The sequence below is a fragment of the Manihot esculenta genome, chromosome 11, assembly GCF_001659605.2.
Source record: "Manihot esculenta cultivar AM560-2 chromosome 11, M.esculenta_v8, whole genome shotgun sequence".
Taxonomy (NCBI): domain Eukaryota; kingdom Viridiplantae; phylum Streptophyta; class Magnoliopsida; order Malpighiales; family Euphorbiaceae; genus Manihot; species Manihot esculenta.
In genome coordinates, this window is record NC_035171.2 from 12573783 (window position 1) to 12594362 (window position 20580).

Genomic DNA, 20580 nt, shown 5'->3' on the forward strand with positions numbered 1-20580 from the left:
AAAAAATCGATCAAATTAAATTAATTTAAAATTTTAATTTAATTTTTAATTTTAAAAATAATTTTTAATTTTAAAAATTTTAATTATTTCAATTTAATTTAATTTTAATTAAAAAAAATTAAAAAAGTAATTAAAATTATCTGATCAATGATAATAATATATTATTTTTTATAATATAGAGAAATCAGAGCATAATTAAAATTAAAATATTTCAATTAAATTTTATAATATTAAAATTAAAGTATAAAAAATAAAAAAAAAAACTCACTAAAAACACAATCGATTAAATCAAAACGAATCAAATCGAGTCAGATCGATTTAATTTAAATTGATTTTTATTCAAAATCGATTCAATTTAATTTTTATAAATACTAATTTTTTATTTATTCAGTTCGATTCGATTTTAAATCAAATCAACTGAATGTTCACCCCTAACTAGAAGTACTAAATTGATTTTTTGATATTGCAATTAAACTATTTGATTAGAGTTAAAAACTTTTTACGATCTTTTCTGGGAAATCTACGTTGTCTGTATTGCGGAAATTAGTCTTTAATGACATTAAAAATTTTCGATTATAGAATTACTAAGTCAGATGGAAGATATTTATCTTTAACTAAAATTGGATTGAACCAACAAATTGTCTCTAGTAAGAAAGTGTCATACTTGAGTTTTTGGACTAATAGAAGAGACACTTAGACGTATAAGCTAATAACTCTGATCATTTTACGGTTTTTGGAGAGATAGAAAGGATGAAAGGCAAATTCTATTACCAAATTATTTGAAAGAAATACACTTTGCAACTAATGCTATCACGAATATATCATTTAATACTATGCCTTATTAATCTGAATAACCGTTGCCTAACGAATTTATAAATTTTTAATACTTTAGTGGTGAATTATCTCTAAAATACTTATAATACTCATTGACCTTAAATTGTATCAATCTTTACGAGTTCTACCTTCTATTATATGTATGATACTCTTTTTATCTTATTGTATTTTTCAGTGTTTGTAAGTTTCTACTAAACCACTGTTTTCTATATTAATGGTAGATAGCTAAGTTTTTAGAATTTTAGTAGAAAATCCTTTCTAAATAAGTATTTTAAGTTTTGATCTTGTAGTTTTGTTGTGTTGCTTCATTTTGGATAAGAGCTTCTTGGCTTCATTTTCATGATATATAAAGTTTGATGATGATGTTTGTATTTTTTTTTATTTAATAATATCAAATTTTTTAATAGTTTTAGATTTAATTTAAATTTTTAAAATTTTAAAAATTAAAGAGATATTTATTTGTATGAGTCGAGTTTTAACTTTTCACACTTATTATTTAGAGTTTAAAATTTTTTTATATAAGTCTCTTTAGGGAACTATATATAAACTTTGAAATTAAGTTTTTTTTTTTAATAAAATATTTTATCTTTAGTAAAAAAAAAAATTATATATTTGACTTTAAAAAGTTATTAAAATTTAATTTTATTGTAGTATAGAATTAGATAGGATTGACAGGTTGTCTCTGTTAACAAATGTAATATTTGACTTGGTTGACCTAAGTATAGAAGCTAATCCCTTGGGTCTTTTTACTATTCTTGGATAGACAGAAGAATAGAAGGAGAAAAAGTATTATTTTACATGATTTGTTGATTTAGTTATTCTTTTGATTAAAATAAATTAAAAATTAAAAAATGTGAAATAAATTTAAAATATCCTTAATTATTAAATATATATATATATATTTTTTTCGTATTCTTTTATGTATGTTGTTCGTCTTCATCTGAATTATTATTCATTATATTACGTAACTGCTAACTCATCCCTATCCCTATCCCTATCCCTATCCCTATCCCTATCCCTATCCCTATCCTTACCTCTTTCAATATGCATTCAATCCGACAGACATTTCAGCTTTAATTTAAAATTCAACTGAATTAAATAAATTATAAATTAAAAATTAAAAATTTATAAAAAACAAATTATATTTTTTTAAAATAAAACATATATTAATTGATTGTTATAATTTCTCTTTATTTTTTAAAAAATATTTAAATATAAATATTTCAAATATTGTACAGTTATTCTGTGCATTTAAATACGAACGAAAACTCATTTCGCATGTATATTAGCTCCTATTTGATTATGTATTGCAGTAAATAATACTTCTGAAAAAATTACAGTTATAAAATATAATAAATTATACTAAATAATTAAATTTTTAAATTTTAAATTTATTAAATAAAATAGTTATTTCGTTAAATATAAGATGGACGGTAACAAAATATGTATAAAATAAATGCACCCACCATCTCTTCTCTTGAACTTCTCACTTGCCCAATGTCACGCCTTCTTAGCAGAAGCGGGTAGCAGCAACGACTGCATTATTTCATCTTCATCCAAATTCACTAACGAAAACTTCAATATTCTACCAATAATATATCAGATTTTGTTGCATGCAAGGTAAGGATACGCAAATTAAAAAAAAAAAAAAATTTCTTTATTATTTTTTCATTAAAATTATAAAAAATAATTAAATTTTTATATTCAATGATAATGACAATGACAGGAGGTGACTCGGTCAAGTGCTGAAGCAAGCGGATGAAATTCCTAGTCTCAGCTTCATGTTGCCTGTGGGTTTGCTTCATGTTGGCCTGTGGGTTTGCTTGAAGTTGGTTTTTTATTCTATGGGTAAGTTGTATCCTATATATATATATATTTTTAATTTTCAATCCTCCTGTCCAACTTGTTTTTATCAAACTTTTGAAATGAAATTGATGGCTAGAGAGTTTGATTCTAATTTTGCTTTCACGCTTTCCAATGAAGGAAAAAAATAGTATACCATCAAAAAGTATATGTGTTTTCAATACAAAGAAAACATAAAGTCTAAAGCCCCAATGGAATCATGAGCACTATACTGAGGCTAAGTCAAAGGATTCCACCTTTACCAAAAGAATAGAATTAGCAAGACTGAATTACTTGGTGACTAAGAACAGAAAAAACCCAGTCCAGTCCAGTCCAGCCCAAATTCCTTTTTTATTTATTTGGAATAAATATCATTTTCGCTTTAAACTTTAGATTGATATCTAATTTTACCAGAAATAATGTTTTAGTCAAATTTCTTAAACCTTTTAAATTCGATGCGTCCATTTTCAAAAATAAAAATATTTTAATTTTTAATAATAAATTATATTTCATAATTTTACTAATAAAATTTTAAAATATTAATATAAAATTATAATAATTAATTGCTAAACTATTCATTTAACCATTATATCATTGGAAATATAAATTATAACAATTACGATTTTTTGAGCAGAAAACATAAATTATTGTTTTAATATTAAAAATAAAAACCAATAATTTTAATTTCAAACTATTAAAAATATTTTTTTATTATTAAAATTTACACATGGATTTCATTATTAAAATATTAGTTTAATATTTTATTATTAATATTTGAAAATTTATCATTTCAATCTTTTTTTTCCTTTTAGAAAAGACCCTAATTTGATACTGAATCAACAAAAATTAAATTTTAAGCAAAACTGAATATCAGCCAAAGTTATTCTGAAATGGGAGAACTATTAACTTTCCTACTGTTCAGAAACCCCTAGCAAAACAGATCTGCACCATCACAGGCAACTGAATGAAACATGATTATACAAACATGTAACCACAGCATTCCCGGCAAATTAGCAGATTTCGAAATACAAGAAAAGCAATTCCCAGAAGTTCTACTTCAGGTCCAATTATTACCCAATCTCCAGAATTGTAGAGAAAATAAGTCAAAGGAACTTCCTGTATGGCCTGCCTGCATCTTCATCTTGCATATTCTGTCAAGTGCACACAGCCAATACGTCAACATAATTAACAAGTTTAACGCGTACAATACTCTAATACAAATGAGAATCACTTCTCCAAGGAGGGAGGATCCACAATATCTAAGGAACTGTTATATATAAATAATCAACCAACACCAAAAGTCTAAAATAACTTCTGATACAATCAATGAAGACAATTAGTCTATGTAATCACATTCTAATAACAAGAAGTCATAGGCATAATGCCACATAATTTACAGAAAATATGCTCTTGAAACACAGGACACTATTAGTTAGTGATGGCAAATGCTACGCCAATGATTACGTTTCAAGATGATGTACTTCTTACTAAGTGTCCAGAATTATTCCAGTGTATCAAGCCAATGTAAAATTTTGCACGCATAATAAAGACTAGCTAAAAATTTTGGGATCTGATTAGACCAAACACGCTAGCAAATATGGTATTTTACCACATAAGCTACTAGAATCAAGAATTCGGAATCCACTTACGCTCAGGAAACTAAGCAAATCAGAAGAACAACACTTTACAAGCATCTGGTGTTGCAACTGATGCATTAAGGCCAATAAAGGAAATATGGAAACCACAAAAAGCAACAAAAAATTGTCTACTTCAAAAAGTTTTGTTAGCATTTCAGTTTCACTATCAAAATGAAAGGAGAAAGATCATCTTGCTTTAAAAAATGATTTGAGTAGATAAGCAATAAAGGACTCCAAATAATTATCCAAACATCAACCTCTCTTTGACAGTGAAAAATATGCCTTCCAACTTCCACTTATATCATTTGCTAATTGCTATCAATATGAACAATTAGCATTTCTCAAGAACAAAGATATTTTCAAAATATAAATTAGGTACAAAAGAATTTAGGTGAAAACAATATAATACTATAAAAGGTTCAGATAAGATTCAATTCTCTCAAACCCAAAAAGGGTTATGATGGTTCCTCTTTCCACAAATTCGAAGAAGCAAGGAAAAAAGTGAAAGAATTTGATGAGACAAGGGTGACATATCCTGCAATCAATTTTGAAGGAAAATGAAAAAAGAAAGGGGTAATTTGACAAATGTATCCTGTTGTTTAGCATTTTATCACTCGCCTAAAAGGAACCCTGTATCTGTTAATGGAGAGTTGACCTGTTAATGAATTCAGGGACAATGTAAGTATGTAACAATAAGGTACCATTTTGATGAAAATCAAACTTCTGTTCCACAAGTGATAACGTGCAAATCACAGGATATATTTGTAAAATCATCCCAAAAAGAGAACAAATGTCTGAATCATATCACTGTTTATAACAAAGAAAAACTCACTTGAAACAGTTTTGAAGAAACCATATGTTAATTGACCCAGCCTACTGATCTAACCAGAACTATGCCACTAAGAAGACAACAAGTAAATAAGTTGAGAGCCCACATCATCATATTGCTTTGCGTAGCCATTAAGGATATAGCTTCTAACCCGTTAATTGGGTCAATCTACGGCCATCTAATAATTTTCAACTTTTTAGATCACATATAATGGAAGTGTAAATTCAAGTGCATACACAAGTACTTTTTTTCCCCTGAAAGTAAACTATCAACCACCCAAAGCATTAGTGCAAAAGCATATGCAGATCAACTGATCAAGCTTTTGTGAAATGGATGAATGTGTTCCCTCCCTCCAATTCTGATCTGAATTAATTAACCTAAACCCAAGAAAAGCTTTTAATGATGGGTGGCTACTGGCTACAAACATATTATTATCATGATGTTCAGTTGAGTTCCAACTTGCGTGAAGTCCACTACAATTTGAAGCAAAATGGCGAAACCAAAAGTATGCCAATAATAATATAAGACAAAAACAAAGACTTCAAAAAATAAAAATTTGAGCACAAAAATCCAAATCCAATCCTAATATCTTCGATAAACACTAGATACTACAATTGCCATTTTGCTTTGTTTATACACTTGCTCTCTGTTAGATTTTCCTGAGTAGTTAAGTACGTGATACAGCCAAGAAATAAACTTTCATATGTTTCATTCAAATCCGCAAGTCCAGGATCTATGCAAATTCTACATTTGTTGGAGGAGAATTATTGTAATTTCAAGTTCAAATGTAGTATTAGCAAACAATGTAGGAAATATCAAAGTTCATGCTTACTCATCCTAACGTAAAACTCCAAATTAAACTCTAGGTCTTCTCTTCATATCTCCACAATAACAAATTCCACGAACAAAACCAAACAGGGAAATTAAGCACCAAAACAATGAAAAATTCCAGAAACCAATTAGTAAAAGCCCAATTAAACAGGATCTACATCCCCAATAGCAATGTGGGTCCAAATGCGTCGAAATAAATTGGCAAGAAATAAGAAGATATTCAGATAATTGAAATGACAAATTAGGAGAAGGGGAAGAGGAATTTACGAATTCCTTGACGATGCCTTTGTAGATGAAGATAGGAAGCGCGATGCCGAATAAACCGACGAGGGCGAAGTTGCGTCGAGTCCAGCGGAAGTTGTGCTCGAGATTCTCTCGAGCACTACTCCAGTCCTCTATGAACCTGTTCTTGTTTGCCTCCATTCCTCCTCCCATTTTCCTTTGTCTTCTCTATATAGCTCAGTCTCTCTTCCTTGCGTTCCTCGTCTAGCTTTTGTTTTTCATCGGTTTTGAATTTTTGATAGTCTGGTTAAGCTGCGGAAGAATAAGTCAGCTGTTTGGCTACGAGGACTAGTACGTCCCAAACTGGTGGTTAGTTGTCAATGTAACCCGTCTCTTTTGATATATAATTTGGGCTTTTTTATATATATATTTTATGAAAAAAGGTGTCAATATTGACGAAATATTTTTTTTTAACCTCTAATAAATATTTAAATATCTATTTAATCCCTAATAAATTTTATAATTCATTTAAAATCCCAATTAAACACAAGGAAAGAAATAACCCAATCCATTTATTTTTGTTACTCCTTTCATCAAGTGGGCAGACTTATCTCTCAAAATTCAAAATTTCAACTACCTTTATCTATTTAAGATTAAAATTTTTACCTGTTTTCTTTTTTATGTAAATTTAAATTCTAATATCACAAATATCTCTAATAATTGTAATTTCTATAATAATTAAAATATTAAAAGTTGATAATTTAAATTTTTTAATTTTTTGATAAAAATTTATTGAATTGTTAAAAAAGTCATTAAATCTAATTTTTTTTTATATATGGTAAAAATAAATATGAAAAGATATCTAATATAAAAGTAAATATATTAAAAGTTTACTAATAATAAACATTTAGTTTAAAAATTAAAAATTAACTTTTAAATACAGAACTAAACATGTTACTAATTTTATAATTAATTTATTGATTTTGAAATGTAATGGTTTGATTTTTTTTATGAAATAATGATTTAATCTATTAATAGAAGTATTTAGTAATTATCTGATAGCTTGAGATTTTAATTTTTAAATATTTTCAAATCATAAATGGGTTCAAGTTAAGAACTAAAATCTACTTTCCTTCCTGTCATGTTTGTCCATTTTTTATAAAAGTAGGAACATCTATTTGCTGCACATACACCTCGTCCAGGAGTTACTCTAACTCTTCCCTGTTATTTGATTCACCACTTTTGTAGAAGGATTTCCGTCCCACTATCTATAGAACTCGATGCCCAATCTACAAATAAATCCCATATGAATTCATGCTGGGGTTTCCTTCCTACCCTTTTTCCTCTGAGGTCAGCAGTGCATCACTCTGTTCTTTTTTATCGTGCTGAAGGAGCATTCAGCTATGAAGTTGGCTAAGGCTTGTACTTTAATTGTTGCCCGAGGTCATAAATGAGACAGTATGGACTGATTTCTATATCTGCCCTGAAATTTCAGGCCTTGCAAGATCTTTTTCAAAGGCTAATCAGTCATTACCACTCCTCAGTGATCTTCTAAATACATTATGATTTTCCTTACAGCTAGTAATAGAGCAAATACCAACTTTTCTATGTTCATATACCTGACCTCGGCGTCCTTAAGTACATTGCTGACATAGAATATTAGCTTCTAGATCCCTTCCTCTTCCCTTATCAGCACGACACTTACCACCTGTTCTAATGCAGATAGGTAGATCAACATCTCTTCCCCTGCCAAAAGACTACTGAGCACATGTGGGGAGCTGAGATATTCCTTAAGGCTCTTGAAGGCCTCTCGACAATCCTCCGATCATTCATAATTCAAGACTTTCCTTAACTTCTTGAAGAAGTGTAGGCATCTCTCTGCAGACTTAGACATGAATCTATTAAGTGCTACTACTCTCCTTGTGAGTCTCTGTACATCCCTCACATAGGGCGACTCGGGCATATTTAATATGGCTTCTACCTTTTCTGGGTTTAGCTCTATGCCTTTCCCATTGACCATGTAGACCAAAAATTTTCCTTTTCTGATGAAGAAAGCAGACTTCAAAGGATTCAACCTCATTCTGTACTGTTGCAATACTTGGAAGACTTATTCTAAGTCAGTTAGATGTTGCTGGAAGGTTCAGCATTTAACTACCATGTCATCGATGTACACCTCTAAATTTCTCCCTATCTAGTCTTGAAGATTTATTCATCAGTTGCTCGTATGTTGCCCCAGCATTTTTCAACCCAAAAGGCATAGCCTTATAGCAATATACCTCATTTTCAGTTATAAAGAAGGTCTTCTCTTCGTCAGACTTATCCATAGAGATTTGGTGATACCCCAACTTAGCATCCAAGGATGATAAGTAATCAAACTTGGCCATAGAATCGACCATTTTATTAATATCAAGGAGGGAGGACGTTTAGTTTGTGAGTCATTACTTTAGGATCGATTCTCGATATATCTGAGAGCTTCTAGGCAAAGCTTGAGGTATGCCCCCGAATTAAGGCCATTGAAGCTTCCTTTTGGCTTTCTTCTAGGCTCGAATTGATGCTGAAGACCTTGTCACTCTCTTCTCAGGATAATGGAAAGGTCTCTAGCTTATCCACAGGTTTAGTCCTGACCTGCTTCTTTTCATCTCTGACCTCCATAACTTCAGAGTTTATCTCCTATGGCTGGTCGCATTATTCCTCTACCGTGGTTAGGTATACAGCCTTGGCCTCCTCCTGCCTTCCCCGAATGATTCCGACCCCTGCCTCTGTTGGGAACTTCATGGTCAAATATCACATGCTGGTCACTGCTTCAAAATCATACAACATCAGTCTTCTCCGGATAATGAAAAGGTCTCTAGCTTATCCACATGTTTGGTCTTGACCTGCTTCTTTTCATCTCTGACCTCCATAACTTCAGAGTTTATCTCCTCTGGCTGGGTGCATTGTTCCTCTACCATGGCTAGGTATACAGCCTTGGCCTCCTCCTGCCTTCCCCGAATGATTCCGACCCATGCCTCTGTTGGGAACTTCATGGTCAAATATCGCATGCTGGTCACAGCTCAAAATCATACAACATTGGTCTCCCCAGGATGGCGTTGTAACTCAGAGATAACTTCACCACCAGGAATACTGCATAGTGAGTCCGTGATAATGGTGACTCCTTTAGAGTGAGAGCTACCTTTACTTTTCCTTTCACCGCTACCGGGGTTCCCCCTATTCCTTTGATCATGGCTTGGTCCCTGACGAGCTACTCCTCAAGTATTTTCATCTTGTTGTCATCATCCACTAGCACCTTTACGAACCTTGAAGTTATGGATGACAGCTTTGATGACCAAGGCATAATCATGGGGCATCTGCACCCTACTGTGCATCCTCTGGGGAAAAGGAGATGATTATTGGAGAGTGCTGAATGACTTGCATCACCTTTGCGCCACTTTCATTTTCATTTTTACCTCTCTTCTTCCCCCTCCTATTCATACGGCCCCCAGTCCCCCTTACAATCATGTTGATTGTTCCACTAGAGCCGTCATTTATTGGTGCTTCGATCTGTCTTCTAGGTCTTTCTCCAGCCGCACCTTGTTGCTGCCTCTGGCCCTCTGGCTTCTTCATAAAATTCCAAAGATGGCCTCTCTTAATTAGTCTTTTTATCTCATTTATTAACTGATAGCAATCGTTTGTGTCATGGCCATGTGTTTTGTGGTATTGACAGTATTTATCCAGGTCCTTTCTGCTTGTCTTTGCTTTCATGGGCTTGGGCCATTACACAAAATCTTTATCCTGGACTGTTATGAGAACTTCAGCTCTGGACACGTTCAGGGGAGTGACTTTAGTGGGGAGCTAGGGTTGATAAGGTCTCTATTCCTTTCTTTTCCATCGGTGTTTATTCAATGCCTTTGGTCCTTGGCTCTGTCTCCTCTCTAACTTGTCTTGTCTCTTGTCCTCCCCAAGGCTCTTTCTTTGTCATCCCTAAAAAATTAGCTAGTTGTCAAGGTGTCATCCTGCCTTATAGATTTCTTTGACTTTTTCATCAGCTCTGATAGGGTAGTAGGGGGCTTTCTGCACAGCGACTCAAAGAACTCCAAGAAGGTTGTGCCCTTCTACATGACTTCTACTGCCCTTCCCTCATCCAGCTCAGCTATCTGCAAAGTCTTAGAGCTGAATCTGATCACATACTCTCCCAGACATTCATTCCTCCTCTGGCATATGATTTCTAAGTTGCTCATTTTTCTTTCCGCAGGAACTCCAACAATGAATTTGCTGATGAATACACTGGTTCGGTCTATGAAGTTCTTGATGCTCCCCGACTCTAAGCTGTTAAACCATGCTCGGACTGGTCCTATTAAGGTGGTTGGGAAGACCATACATATCAGGGCGTCCGAATGAGTCTGCAACTTCATGAATGTCTTGTAGTTCAAGACGTGCTCTCGAGGGTTTCTCGTCTCGTCATAGGCTATCATAGTTGGCATCATGAACTTCTTTGGTATGGTTTCCTATTGGACCCATTTGACAAATGGCGATGATGTTGGCAATAGGGGACTATTGTTGTCTCGTGCTCTTAACTCTGTCAGTAGTTACTCTTTCAATCTTTCTAGCTTTTGGTCTATATCTGCGTCTTTCCTTCTGGGCCTCTTCTTCAGGCGGTAGTTTCTTTCTAGCTCTTCACTCTCTGACCTTTCTGCTGGTTCAGAAGAGTAGCTCTCAGCCCCATCATTCTCGATAAACTCCCTCACTATCCTGCCTCTAGCTCAAGCCGTCGGCTTGTTTCTCCAACTAGCTTTTTCCTCTCCATCGTTTGTCCTCCTACTACTATGTTGAGAGATTTGATAGTTAAATGTGGGTCGGGGCTCATTGATGTTGAACCCCTCGGCTACAGGTAGTATGCTCAATAGGGTATTGAGCCTTCTCTACTATAACATCTGGCCTAGCCAGTGGACATTATTCTATAATTGAAGAGCCATACTTTGCAGTTCTTGGTGAGATAGGGTAGTTCGGGGTATGAACCCGGCTAAGCTTGGTGAAGGATTAAACAACATGGATGGCTGATTTACTAGGGTAGTTGGGCTAAAGAATGAGAACTGTGGACCTTCCTGAATTGAGTTCAGGTCATTTGGGGTATTTTTGGTATGATTTTCACCGTAATTCGCCATGTGGATCTTAGTGAGTGAAATGAGGATGAGAGCTCTGATGACAATAAGATCTCATTCGGTTCCCACAGACAACACCAATTGATGTTTGAGATTCAACTAGGGGTCAGGCTAAGTGTATATTTTGGTAAACATGGTTTCTCTTTTCCTTGTGCATCCTTTTATTCCCTTCTCTTTTGTCTTTTTATGATGTGTAACTGCCATCCGCTCTTGTACCATCCTTCACATTCACGCTGGTTGTACGTATAAAGATATTTTATTCTTTTCTTTTGTCAGATGGTCATTTAATTCCATGCAGTACCATTGGAACACAATCTCGAACATTATGGGGTCTGTTGTTCCACGTGGACAAACGAGTATATGGGGCTAGAGCCCTCTCAAATGGATTTTGGTCCAGTCTAGCCTACCTGAACCGTGTCCGGACTTTTATAAGATATAGGATCGCGTCTTGAGTCCTAATTTGATCTAAGCTCAGTCATTCTAGTATGGGTCTCACTGGACCTGAGTTTTTGGAGTCCGACCGTCATTAATACCGATACCAAGATCAATGGAGAGCGTGGGCTCTTTCTTTAAAATTCCTATTAAAGTTAGTTCTTTCTTCTCTATTTTTTTTCTTTATTTCAATTATTTGCTTCTTTGTTAAATGTGGATTTGTTTTATTTAATGGTATACTAGAACTTTAATTTAATGGTAAATATATGAATTTAGGAAATTTCATTTGTTTTTGGCATAATTTAGTTTTAAAGGAATGTGTAATCAGTTTATTTGAACTGAATTAATCAAGAAATTTAAATTTAAAATTATGAAAATCAAAAGGAAATCGATTTTATGGATTTCAGCTAATTAAGGGTTTGGTAATGGTTAAATATGAGTAAAACTAAAATTAAGTAGTTAATTATATGAATTTTAAGCAAAAATAAAATAAAATAAAATAAAATAATGTCATGTGATTAATATGTGTCAAATTTTATTTTTGGTTAAAATTAAATTGAAAATTTACTATAATTACAATAAATTTAAAAATTAGAGTTTTTTTTTATTTAAAATTAAAAGTTTAAACTATAAATATAAAAAAAAAACATAGAATTGAAATTTTTTTGAGTCAATGATAAAAAAAAGTTATTTCTCATTTACTTATTCTGATATATTCATTGTTATTTGAACATTGCGGAAGGGTTATTTTAAGTTTTCTTTTCTTTTGATATGAATTAGGATGAGTTATTTTTCATTTGATATAACTTTTATAATCGTGTAACCTAAGACTCTCTGAGCTTGTGCGTAATTCCTACAAGTCCTTAATTGAAAAATCATATATTGAAATGAAAAAACAAAAAAAAAAAAATCAATTTTGTTCGATTCTAACTTTTTAGTAAAAATCAAATTAAAATTGTATAAACTGTTTTGGACTGGAACTAAATAGACAAACTAATTATATATATATATATATAACTATCAATGTTATAAAATCATCAATCCAATTATTAGACTAGCCCATGAATGATTTTTAATTTATTAATATTAAAGTTATTTTTAAAAAAATATTAAAAAATTAAATATTTACGATAATTTATATTTATATTTAATATAATTAAATTAAATTATTTCAATTTGCCATAATTATAATCAATAACATTAATTTAAATATAAAAAAATTAATGATAAATTACAATATAATTCTTCTTTATTTTTATTTTATTTCTAAAAAAATAAATAAATAAATAAATTATATGCAACGATCTTTTGTATTTGAAATATTTTTTTTTATCCTGAAAAAAACATTTGCTGTACATGGCTGCAGTAAAGTTTTGTTATAATAAAGAAAGTAAATCTGACATTTAATACTACTGCCAATCTAGCAGTAATAAATTTCGTTTGCAAAGCTTATGGACAGAAGTATTTACATGACGAAAAATCTACTGAAAGAAAATTTTTGGAATGTGAACAAATATCATGCGTAGCTAGAAGCTGAAACTCTAATATTTCAAGGGATAGTAGATGAAGAACTGTAAAGAGTATTGTAGATGATAACAGAATCAGTTTCACATGCAATAGATTGAAAGTCTGCATTGCCTGCCATTTTGACTGCTATCAGCACAGCACAGCACATGCCTCTCCTGCCACAACAATAGAAAAACACCATACTCTGTATAGCAGTACTATGCACAATCCTATATGTACTATTTCTAGCTACCACAAGAATAGCAGTTAGGAAAAACTGGTCCAGCCAAACCACATTACTATTTAGCTTTATACATTCCGAAGGGTGAGGATACCAAGCAGCAACTGAACAAGATCTATGTAATTGAGTGGGAGAATCAACAAAAACACTACTCTGCTGAAAAATGTTAAAATCAATAGAGATACAACGCGAGATAGCAATATGATCAGGCTATACGGACTCAAAAATACCTGTATTTCTTTCCTTCTAGATATGCCATAAAGTAAGAGTATCCAGGGTCAATAGCTGAAGGCCCTCTATGTCCATCTGAAATCTTTCTAGTAAGGTTTCTCACCATATTGCAAAACTAAAAAAGCCCACAGGATCAGGTCTGCACGAGCATGTGGGCACCAAAAGAAAACATATTTCAAAGTTTCGAAAGAAGATTGACAAATGGAACACTTGGGATCTTACAAAATACCTCATAGACTGGTAATGCATTATGAAGAAGTAGCCAAAGAAAAGATTTAAATTTTAGAGGGATCTGAAGAGACCATATGCACTTCCACGTACCTGGGTGTATACTAGAAGAAGAGAAGGACATAGATATTATCTATTGAGCAGGTAAGCTACACATGAGTCGCTTCTAATCGAAGTTCATATTGTATTGCCCATTACGTACATAATGCCAAATAAGAGAATCTGATGTACCAACAGGAGCTATCGGAATCAATAGAATAACAATAGCCTAGCGATGAGTGAACAACCGCTTCACTGCCCGATGATTACAAGCCAATACCTTATGATCAATTAAGTCAGTCACTCTAGCAATGCCCACCGGCCAATTTGCAGGATTAGGTAAGCTGAAGTTATATATCTCGGGCACCCACGGATCCGACCAAATAGAAGTACTCCAACCATTCCTTGTATTTATTCGAGTACCCAATTGAAGAATATTTCTACTAGCCATCAGACTTTGCGAAATACTGTTGTACTTTTGGCTGGCTTGCCGGAAAGAAGATTGTGAAAAGTATAACCCTTCTAAAACCTGTACCTATAAGTGAGATGGATTATGAAGAAGCTTTCAACATTATTTTGCTAAACACGCAAAATTTAAATTTTCAAAATCTTTAAATTCTAAGCTACTTCAAAATTTTGATCGGTAAAATTCCTGCCAATTGACCTAATCATTTTTCCTAACTTCATCATTTTCACCCTACCAAAAATTTAACAATAAGCTATTAAGTTTTATTGAAAACTGCTTAGAATGCTGAAAAATAGCCATCGAATAAGTAGAAATAGCAGATAAAAAAACAGATTAAACCATTACAACTCGCATGCATGTGATAAAAATTTTTGTTTTTTTTATTTATTAAAAACATTAAAATATCACTATATTTTGTAAAATCAAATTCTCAATAATCAATTTACTTTTTACCATAAATATTTAGAAAGATTATGATGTTACAAAAATAAAGGAGTTTTATTTAGGTTTTTAAAAATATAGTAATTTAGTTAATTTTAATAAATACTACGATTCGTTCTATAATTTTTATTATTATTTTTAGTTGTCCTAATATTATTATTCATTTTTTTTAGACTATAGTAATATATAAATTAATTATTATAATTTTATTTAATCTTATTTTATTATTAAAAAATCTTTCAAAAAATTTCTTAATATTTAATAAAATTTAATGTATTCAAAATAAGTATAATTGAAAAGTTAATAAAAAATAATTTTTTAATATGTGTAAAAAAATAAGGTAGGTTCAAATTATGAAAAAATATAAAATTATAGTAATAATTTATTTATTTAAAATATTTTTTTTATACTTTTCTAAAAAAATAAGTAATACATGATCTTACGGTAGCAGTTCAATTTTTATAAGCTTTTAGTATGATCTAGACCATACTTGCTAAAAAAAATTAGACCCACTTTATGAGTGTAAGCCCAACCCAAAAGTTCAAGTCATTGCATAATTTTTTTTTTTCTAAGAAAAACTTCTTGCATAATAAATAAATAAGAAAAATATACCATGACACAATTTTAAAAAAATAAAAGCCTCACTTGAATTACTTCCATTAGTAATTTGCATTCCGTGGATAAATTAAATTGAATAAATTAAAAATTAATTAAAATTGATTTTAATAGAAATTAATTTAAATTGAATCGATGAGATTCGATTCTATTTAATTTGATTTGATTAGTTAAATTTTTAATAAAATTTTTATTTTTATATTTTATTTTTTTAATTTCTGTATATTATTAAAAATAATATATTATATTAATAATTAATTAGCTCGATTCGATTTTATTAATTTCTTATTAAAATTGAATTGTATTAAAATAACTAAATTTTTTAAAAGTAAAATAAAAATCAAATAAAAAATAAAAAATTATAATTTAAATTAATTTAATTTAATTAATTTTTTCAATTTTAACCAAATACCATTCACGTGCGTTAATAGTTAAAAATATATTACTCCCTGAAAAATAAAAAACCACTGCTTAAAAGAAAAGAAAATTTAAAAAAATGGTTATTTATTAATAGGTTTTAGCTTATTAATATTAAAATTACTTTTTAATGTCTTAAATTTAAATCAGAAATTGTATTTAAAAAAAGCTGATATTTCATACTAATTTTTTTTATTATCGATTCAGATCACAAATAATCTCAATACCTCATATCAATTTAAAAAATTATTTTCTTAAGCCAAAAAAACTTTATTAGGAAGGCCACATCATATATAAAAATAATTTAAATTTTTTTTAATTACACTTATTGTTTAGATATTTTGAGAAATTAATATTATATATAAAAAATGTTATAATATAATATAATGTCATATAATAATTTTTTTGGTGTCAATGGTATTAAAATTTGTTAAATTTATAATGACTTAAATTAATCAAGTAGAAGATAAGTTTAAATTTAATTTGTTAATTTTTTTTTAAATTTAAATTAAACTCAAATTTTATTCATTTTAAATTCGAATCTAATACTAATAAATTTAAGTTTAATTTGCTTAAAAACGAGTTTAGACGAGTTGAATTTTTATCAAATTTAATATTAAATAGTTCACAAATAATTTAATTTATTTATATATATAATAAATTTTAATTTAAAATTAATAAATTAAATAATTAAATATATATATATATATATTAATTCGTAAACTTATAAAAAATAATCTTTTAAATTTTAAAATTTTAAATATTTATAAATTTTAAAAATATAATTAAACTATGTATAACTAAATTTTAAAATATTTAAATTTAATTCATGAAAATATTACTTAAAATTTAAGTGTAATATTAATTTCAAAGAAACTATTTATAAATATGTATGTTTGCAAACATATTTATAAATTGAAAAACAATTGGAACTCACAAATTTTAACAAATTAAATATATAAAATCTAAATTTAAATTATTTATTAAATAAATCTAAAAATTAAATTTAAATTTAAATTATTTAAAAATTAATTCCAATTAAATTTTTATTAAAAATTTCAAATAATTTACAAAAGATTAATTCAATTTCCTAATATCCTTCTCTCCGCCTTTCGCTGCATGGGCTGTCAATGTCTGCGTATAATATGTGTATATATAGATTCAGTCAGCTCAAAAATTGTCCTTTACTAATTAAAAATTTTTTGGAGGTATTGTTTACGCTATTCCATCGGATTGGAGAGAGTGAACATTGGAAAATTTATATAATACTATCATCATTTTACATATAGAAAATTAATAAAATAAATACTAGTTACGGTCATTTTTTCAAATTATTGCTTAATATTTTTTATTTTATTAATTAAAAATATAATAAAATAATAATTAATTAATAAAATAAATTTTTTTAATAATAAAATGAAATGATTTTAAAATAAAATAAACTGAAATAAATATTTTTTGACTAATAAAATAGAGATGGTTTAATCACTTTAATAGTTAACATTGCTCGACTAATAATTAGTCACCGTATAAATAAATAATCGTAAAGTGATATTTAAATTTTAAAATTAGATAAAATTTTAATATGATTTCGTAAAGTGTTTACATTTTTTTTATTCCTCTAATTATATATAATCGCCATTCTTTATTTATGACCATCAAATAGAGTCATATGGACGGACGTTTATATTTTTTCATTACCATTGAACGGCCATTTTATTTTTTTTCGGTGCTCATACTAATGGAATCATGGTATAATTGAATTTGCTCACTTACTTTCCCATCATATCAGATGAGCTGAATCTTTTTTGAATGAGTTCGGATTCCGATCAGTTCGATATGTTTAATTATGGGTTAAATTACGTGCAAATTGATTTACTTACGTAGTGAACTCTAATGAATTTTTTTGAACTTGACTCTCTAGTAAGGATTTAACTCCATCGTGTGTCAATGATCCAACGGTTATGATATATATATATATATTTTAATATTTATTAGGTATGTTTAATAGAAGTCACTATTAAATAGTTATTATTTATTATTTTTATTTCTTTTTAATGGACTCTTATAAATTGCCTTTTCATAGAACTATATAATGCACTGTTTGGGCAAATTGATTTACGACATTGATCAGAACCAGCACTGTTAGCTTTAATATAGTTTTTAAAATTTAATAAACTTTATAATTTAGTTTTTGGGTTTTGATCTTATTAGTAAAATAATTATTTTATTAAATTTATCATCAATAGTAAATCAACTGAAATTAAAAAAAATTATTATAAATTATTAAGTTTAAAAAGACTATATTATTATAAAAAGCGAAATTTAAAAGATTAAATTATAATAATTTAATAGTAAAATTTAATATAAAAATTGTTTTATTAATAGAATGAAATTTTAACAATTAAATTATTTTTTATTAAAATGATAAAATTACACAAAGAATTATAATAAATTACTCATATTTATTTGATTCTAATTCATTTGTTAACAACCAAAAGCTCCGGTCTAGAAAACATGAAATTAATATCAATCAATTATTTATGAGCCATCCAAATTGAATTTATATAAATTAATTATATAAAATTAAAAGAAATAATTCTATTTCATTGAAATATTGCAGCACCTGGAAATGGAAAATTGGATAATAATCTATACGTTTGAAGGATTTGTAAATGACTTACCCTTTGTATACTGTGATACAAATTCAACAACACCTTAACCGCAATATACTTTTTATATATATTTTTTAATTTTATAAAAAAAAATTATTTTAATATAATATAATTAATAAATTTATGTCGTTACTTTTAAAATTTAACATTTTAATTTTTACAATTTAATTTTTTTTAAAATTAAATCTGTTTTTATAAAAAATATTATTAATAATAAAAAAAATGAATCACCTTTTTAAAATTCAACATTTTAATTCTGAAATTTAATTTATGAAAATTTATAAATTTCTCTTTCAAAAAATTAAATAAAAAAAATTATTTACAAATCAAAACAACAAAATTAAAAATCTCAAATTTAATCTCCACAACCAAATAAAAATTTCAATAAATTTAAAATTTAAACTCAATAAATATAATAAAAATCAAGGAAAAAATACTAATATAACATTTCAATAAAAATCTCAAGATTTAAATTTTAAATTCAACATGCACAAACGAATAAAAATTTCAATAAATTCAAAATTCAAACTCAATAAATATAATAAAAATTAAAATATATAAATTTTAAATCATTAAAAATAAGAAATTAAAATTCAATGGAAAGACTAATTAATAAATTTTTTAATAATTTGAATGATTAATTAATTAATTAATTTTTCAAAAGTATAGGGATAAATTGTAAAATGTTTAATGATAAAATTAACCTATGGATTAATTAGTAAAATTTTTAAAATATCAAGAATGTTTTAATATATTTTTTAAAACTAAAAAATTAACTAGCAAATTTTTTAATATCATAAGAACTAAATAATAATTTTTTATTTTATTATTGATAATGACATTTTTAAAGGTATATTTAATATCTTTCCTTTCACCAAGCATAAATCATTTAGTTAATAAAAAATTTTGATGAAATTAAATTTTAAAAATAAAAATATTAAATTTTAAAAATATAGAAATAAATTTTATATATTATATATATTAAAAATGCAAATTATGAATAACAGAAATTAATTCCAAAACCTTGAGATCGACGTACCATTGCACTAAGCAAATCTTGGCATTTTAAATTATTTCACTTCAAAACAATACAATTCAAAGTGATTTTCATTCCAATTTTACTTGGATTCCAATTCAAAAATTTTCAAAACTAAAATAATAATTAATATATATTGAAGTTTCACCGTAATTCGTCTATTATAGACTTCAAATATAGTATACATAGTAAAAAAGAAATCTAAAACCAGTTTGAACCGTGACCTTGAAAAGTAATAGTTTGACACAGAAACCAACCCGTGGCCAGGTCTGCCTTGGAATCGGAGAAAATACTATCTAAAATTAGACATATATGTTTGGAAAGCATATAAGAAAGCAGAGTAGAAGTGATTCATGATGAAACCAAAACCCCTTTATTAGGTGATGACTGATGAGATTGGTGATAGGCATACGTGTTCCCCAAGACTCCCAAGGACATGAACTCGTGTGCCAATAATAAATACTGAACTTGACAAAGTTGCGCGTGGAATTCACATGGCCTCTAGCTATTCATGTGGATAGGTTCTAGTGAGTCACCACATGCCCCACCAGCTGACTCACAGGTTCGAACCTTTTAGGCTTTTAGTGTTTGTGTTGATCTGCAAATTGCATTGCTTTGTGACGAGTGGTTCCAGAAGTGGTAAACTCATTTGTTTCATAGTTGGTGGTTAGATAGCTCAAAATGGGGATCTTTCGGCTTTCTACCTATTCTGATACTTTTGGGTTTTTCAGACATTTGGACAAGCTCGTCTCAGTTACATTATGGTTTAAGTTTCCAGAAGTAATTGTATAATCTCAACTCAAATTAATAGTGTAATCATTCAACAATTCATACACATACAGAATCTAAATTTCTAAATATACGATTAAATCAAATTGAATTAGAGTTTATTTAGTGTAACAATTAAATATAACTATAAC

General features: G+C 28.8%; 1 protein-coding gene across 1 annotated transcript; it reads right to left on the reverse strand.

Moving 5' to 3' along the window:
* Nucleotides 1-3500: 3500 nt before the first annotated feature.
* Nucleotides 3501-6509, reverse strand: LOC110626388. Its single transcript, XM_043961593.1, has 2 exons — nucleotides 6241-6509; nucleotides 3501-3827 (listed from the first exon to the last, which is right to left on the reverse strand). Exons 1-2 carry the CDS (start codon nucleotides 6406-6408, stop codon nucleotides 3780-3782), a joined length of 216 nt encoding a protein of 71 aa, XP_043817528.1. The 5' UTR covers nucleotides 6409-6509; the 3' UTR covers nucleotides 3501-3779.
* Between the last annotated feature and the right edge of the window lie 14071 nt (nucleotides 6510-20580).

Bases quoted from the DNA above. Each gene is read 5' to 3' on its own strand.
- LOC110626388 (XM_043961593.1), bottom strand. From the start codon at position 6,408: ATGGGAGGAGGAATGGAGGCAAACAAGAACAGGTTCATAGAGGACTGG. The intron at 3,828-6,240 runs GTAAATTCCTCT...TGCACTTGACAG, and splicing joins AAGGCATCGTCAAGGAATTC to AATATGCAAGATGAAGATGC.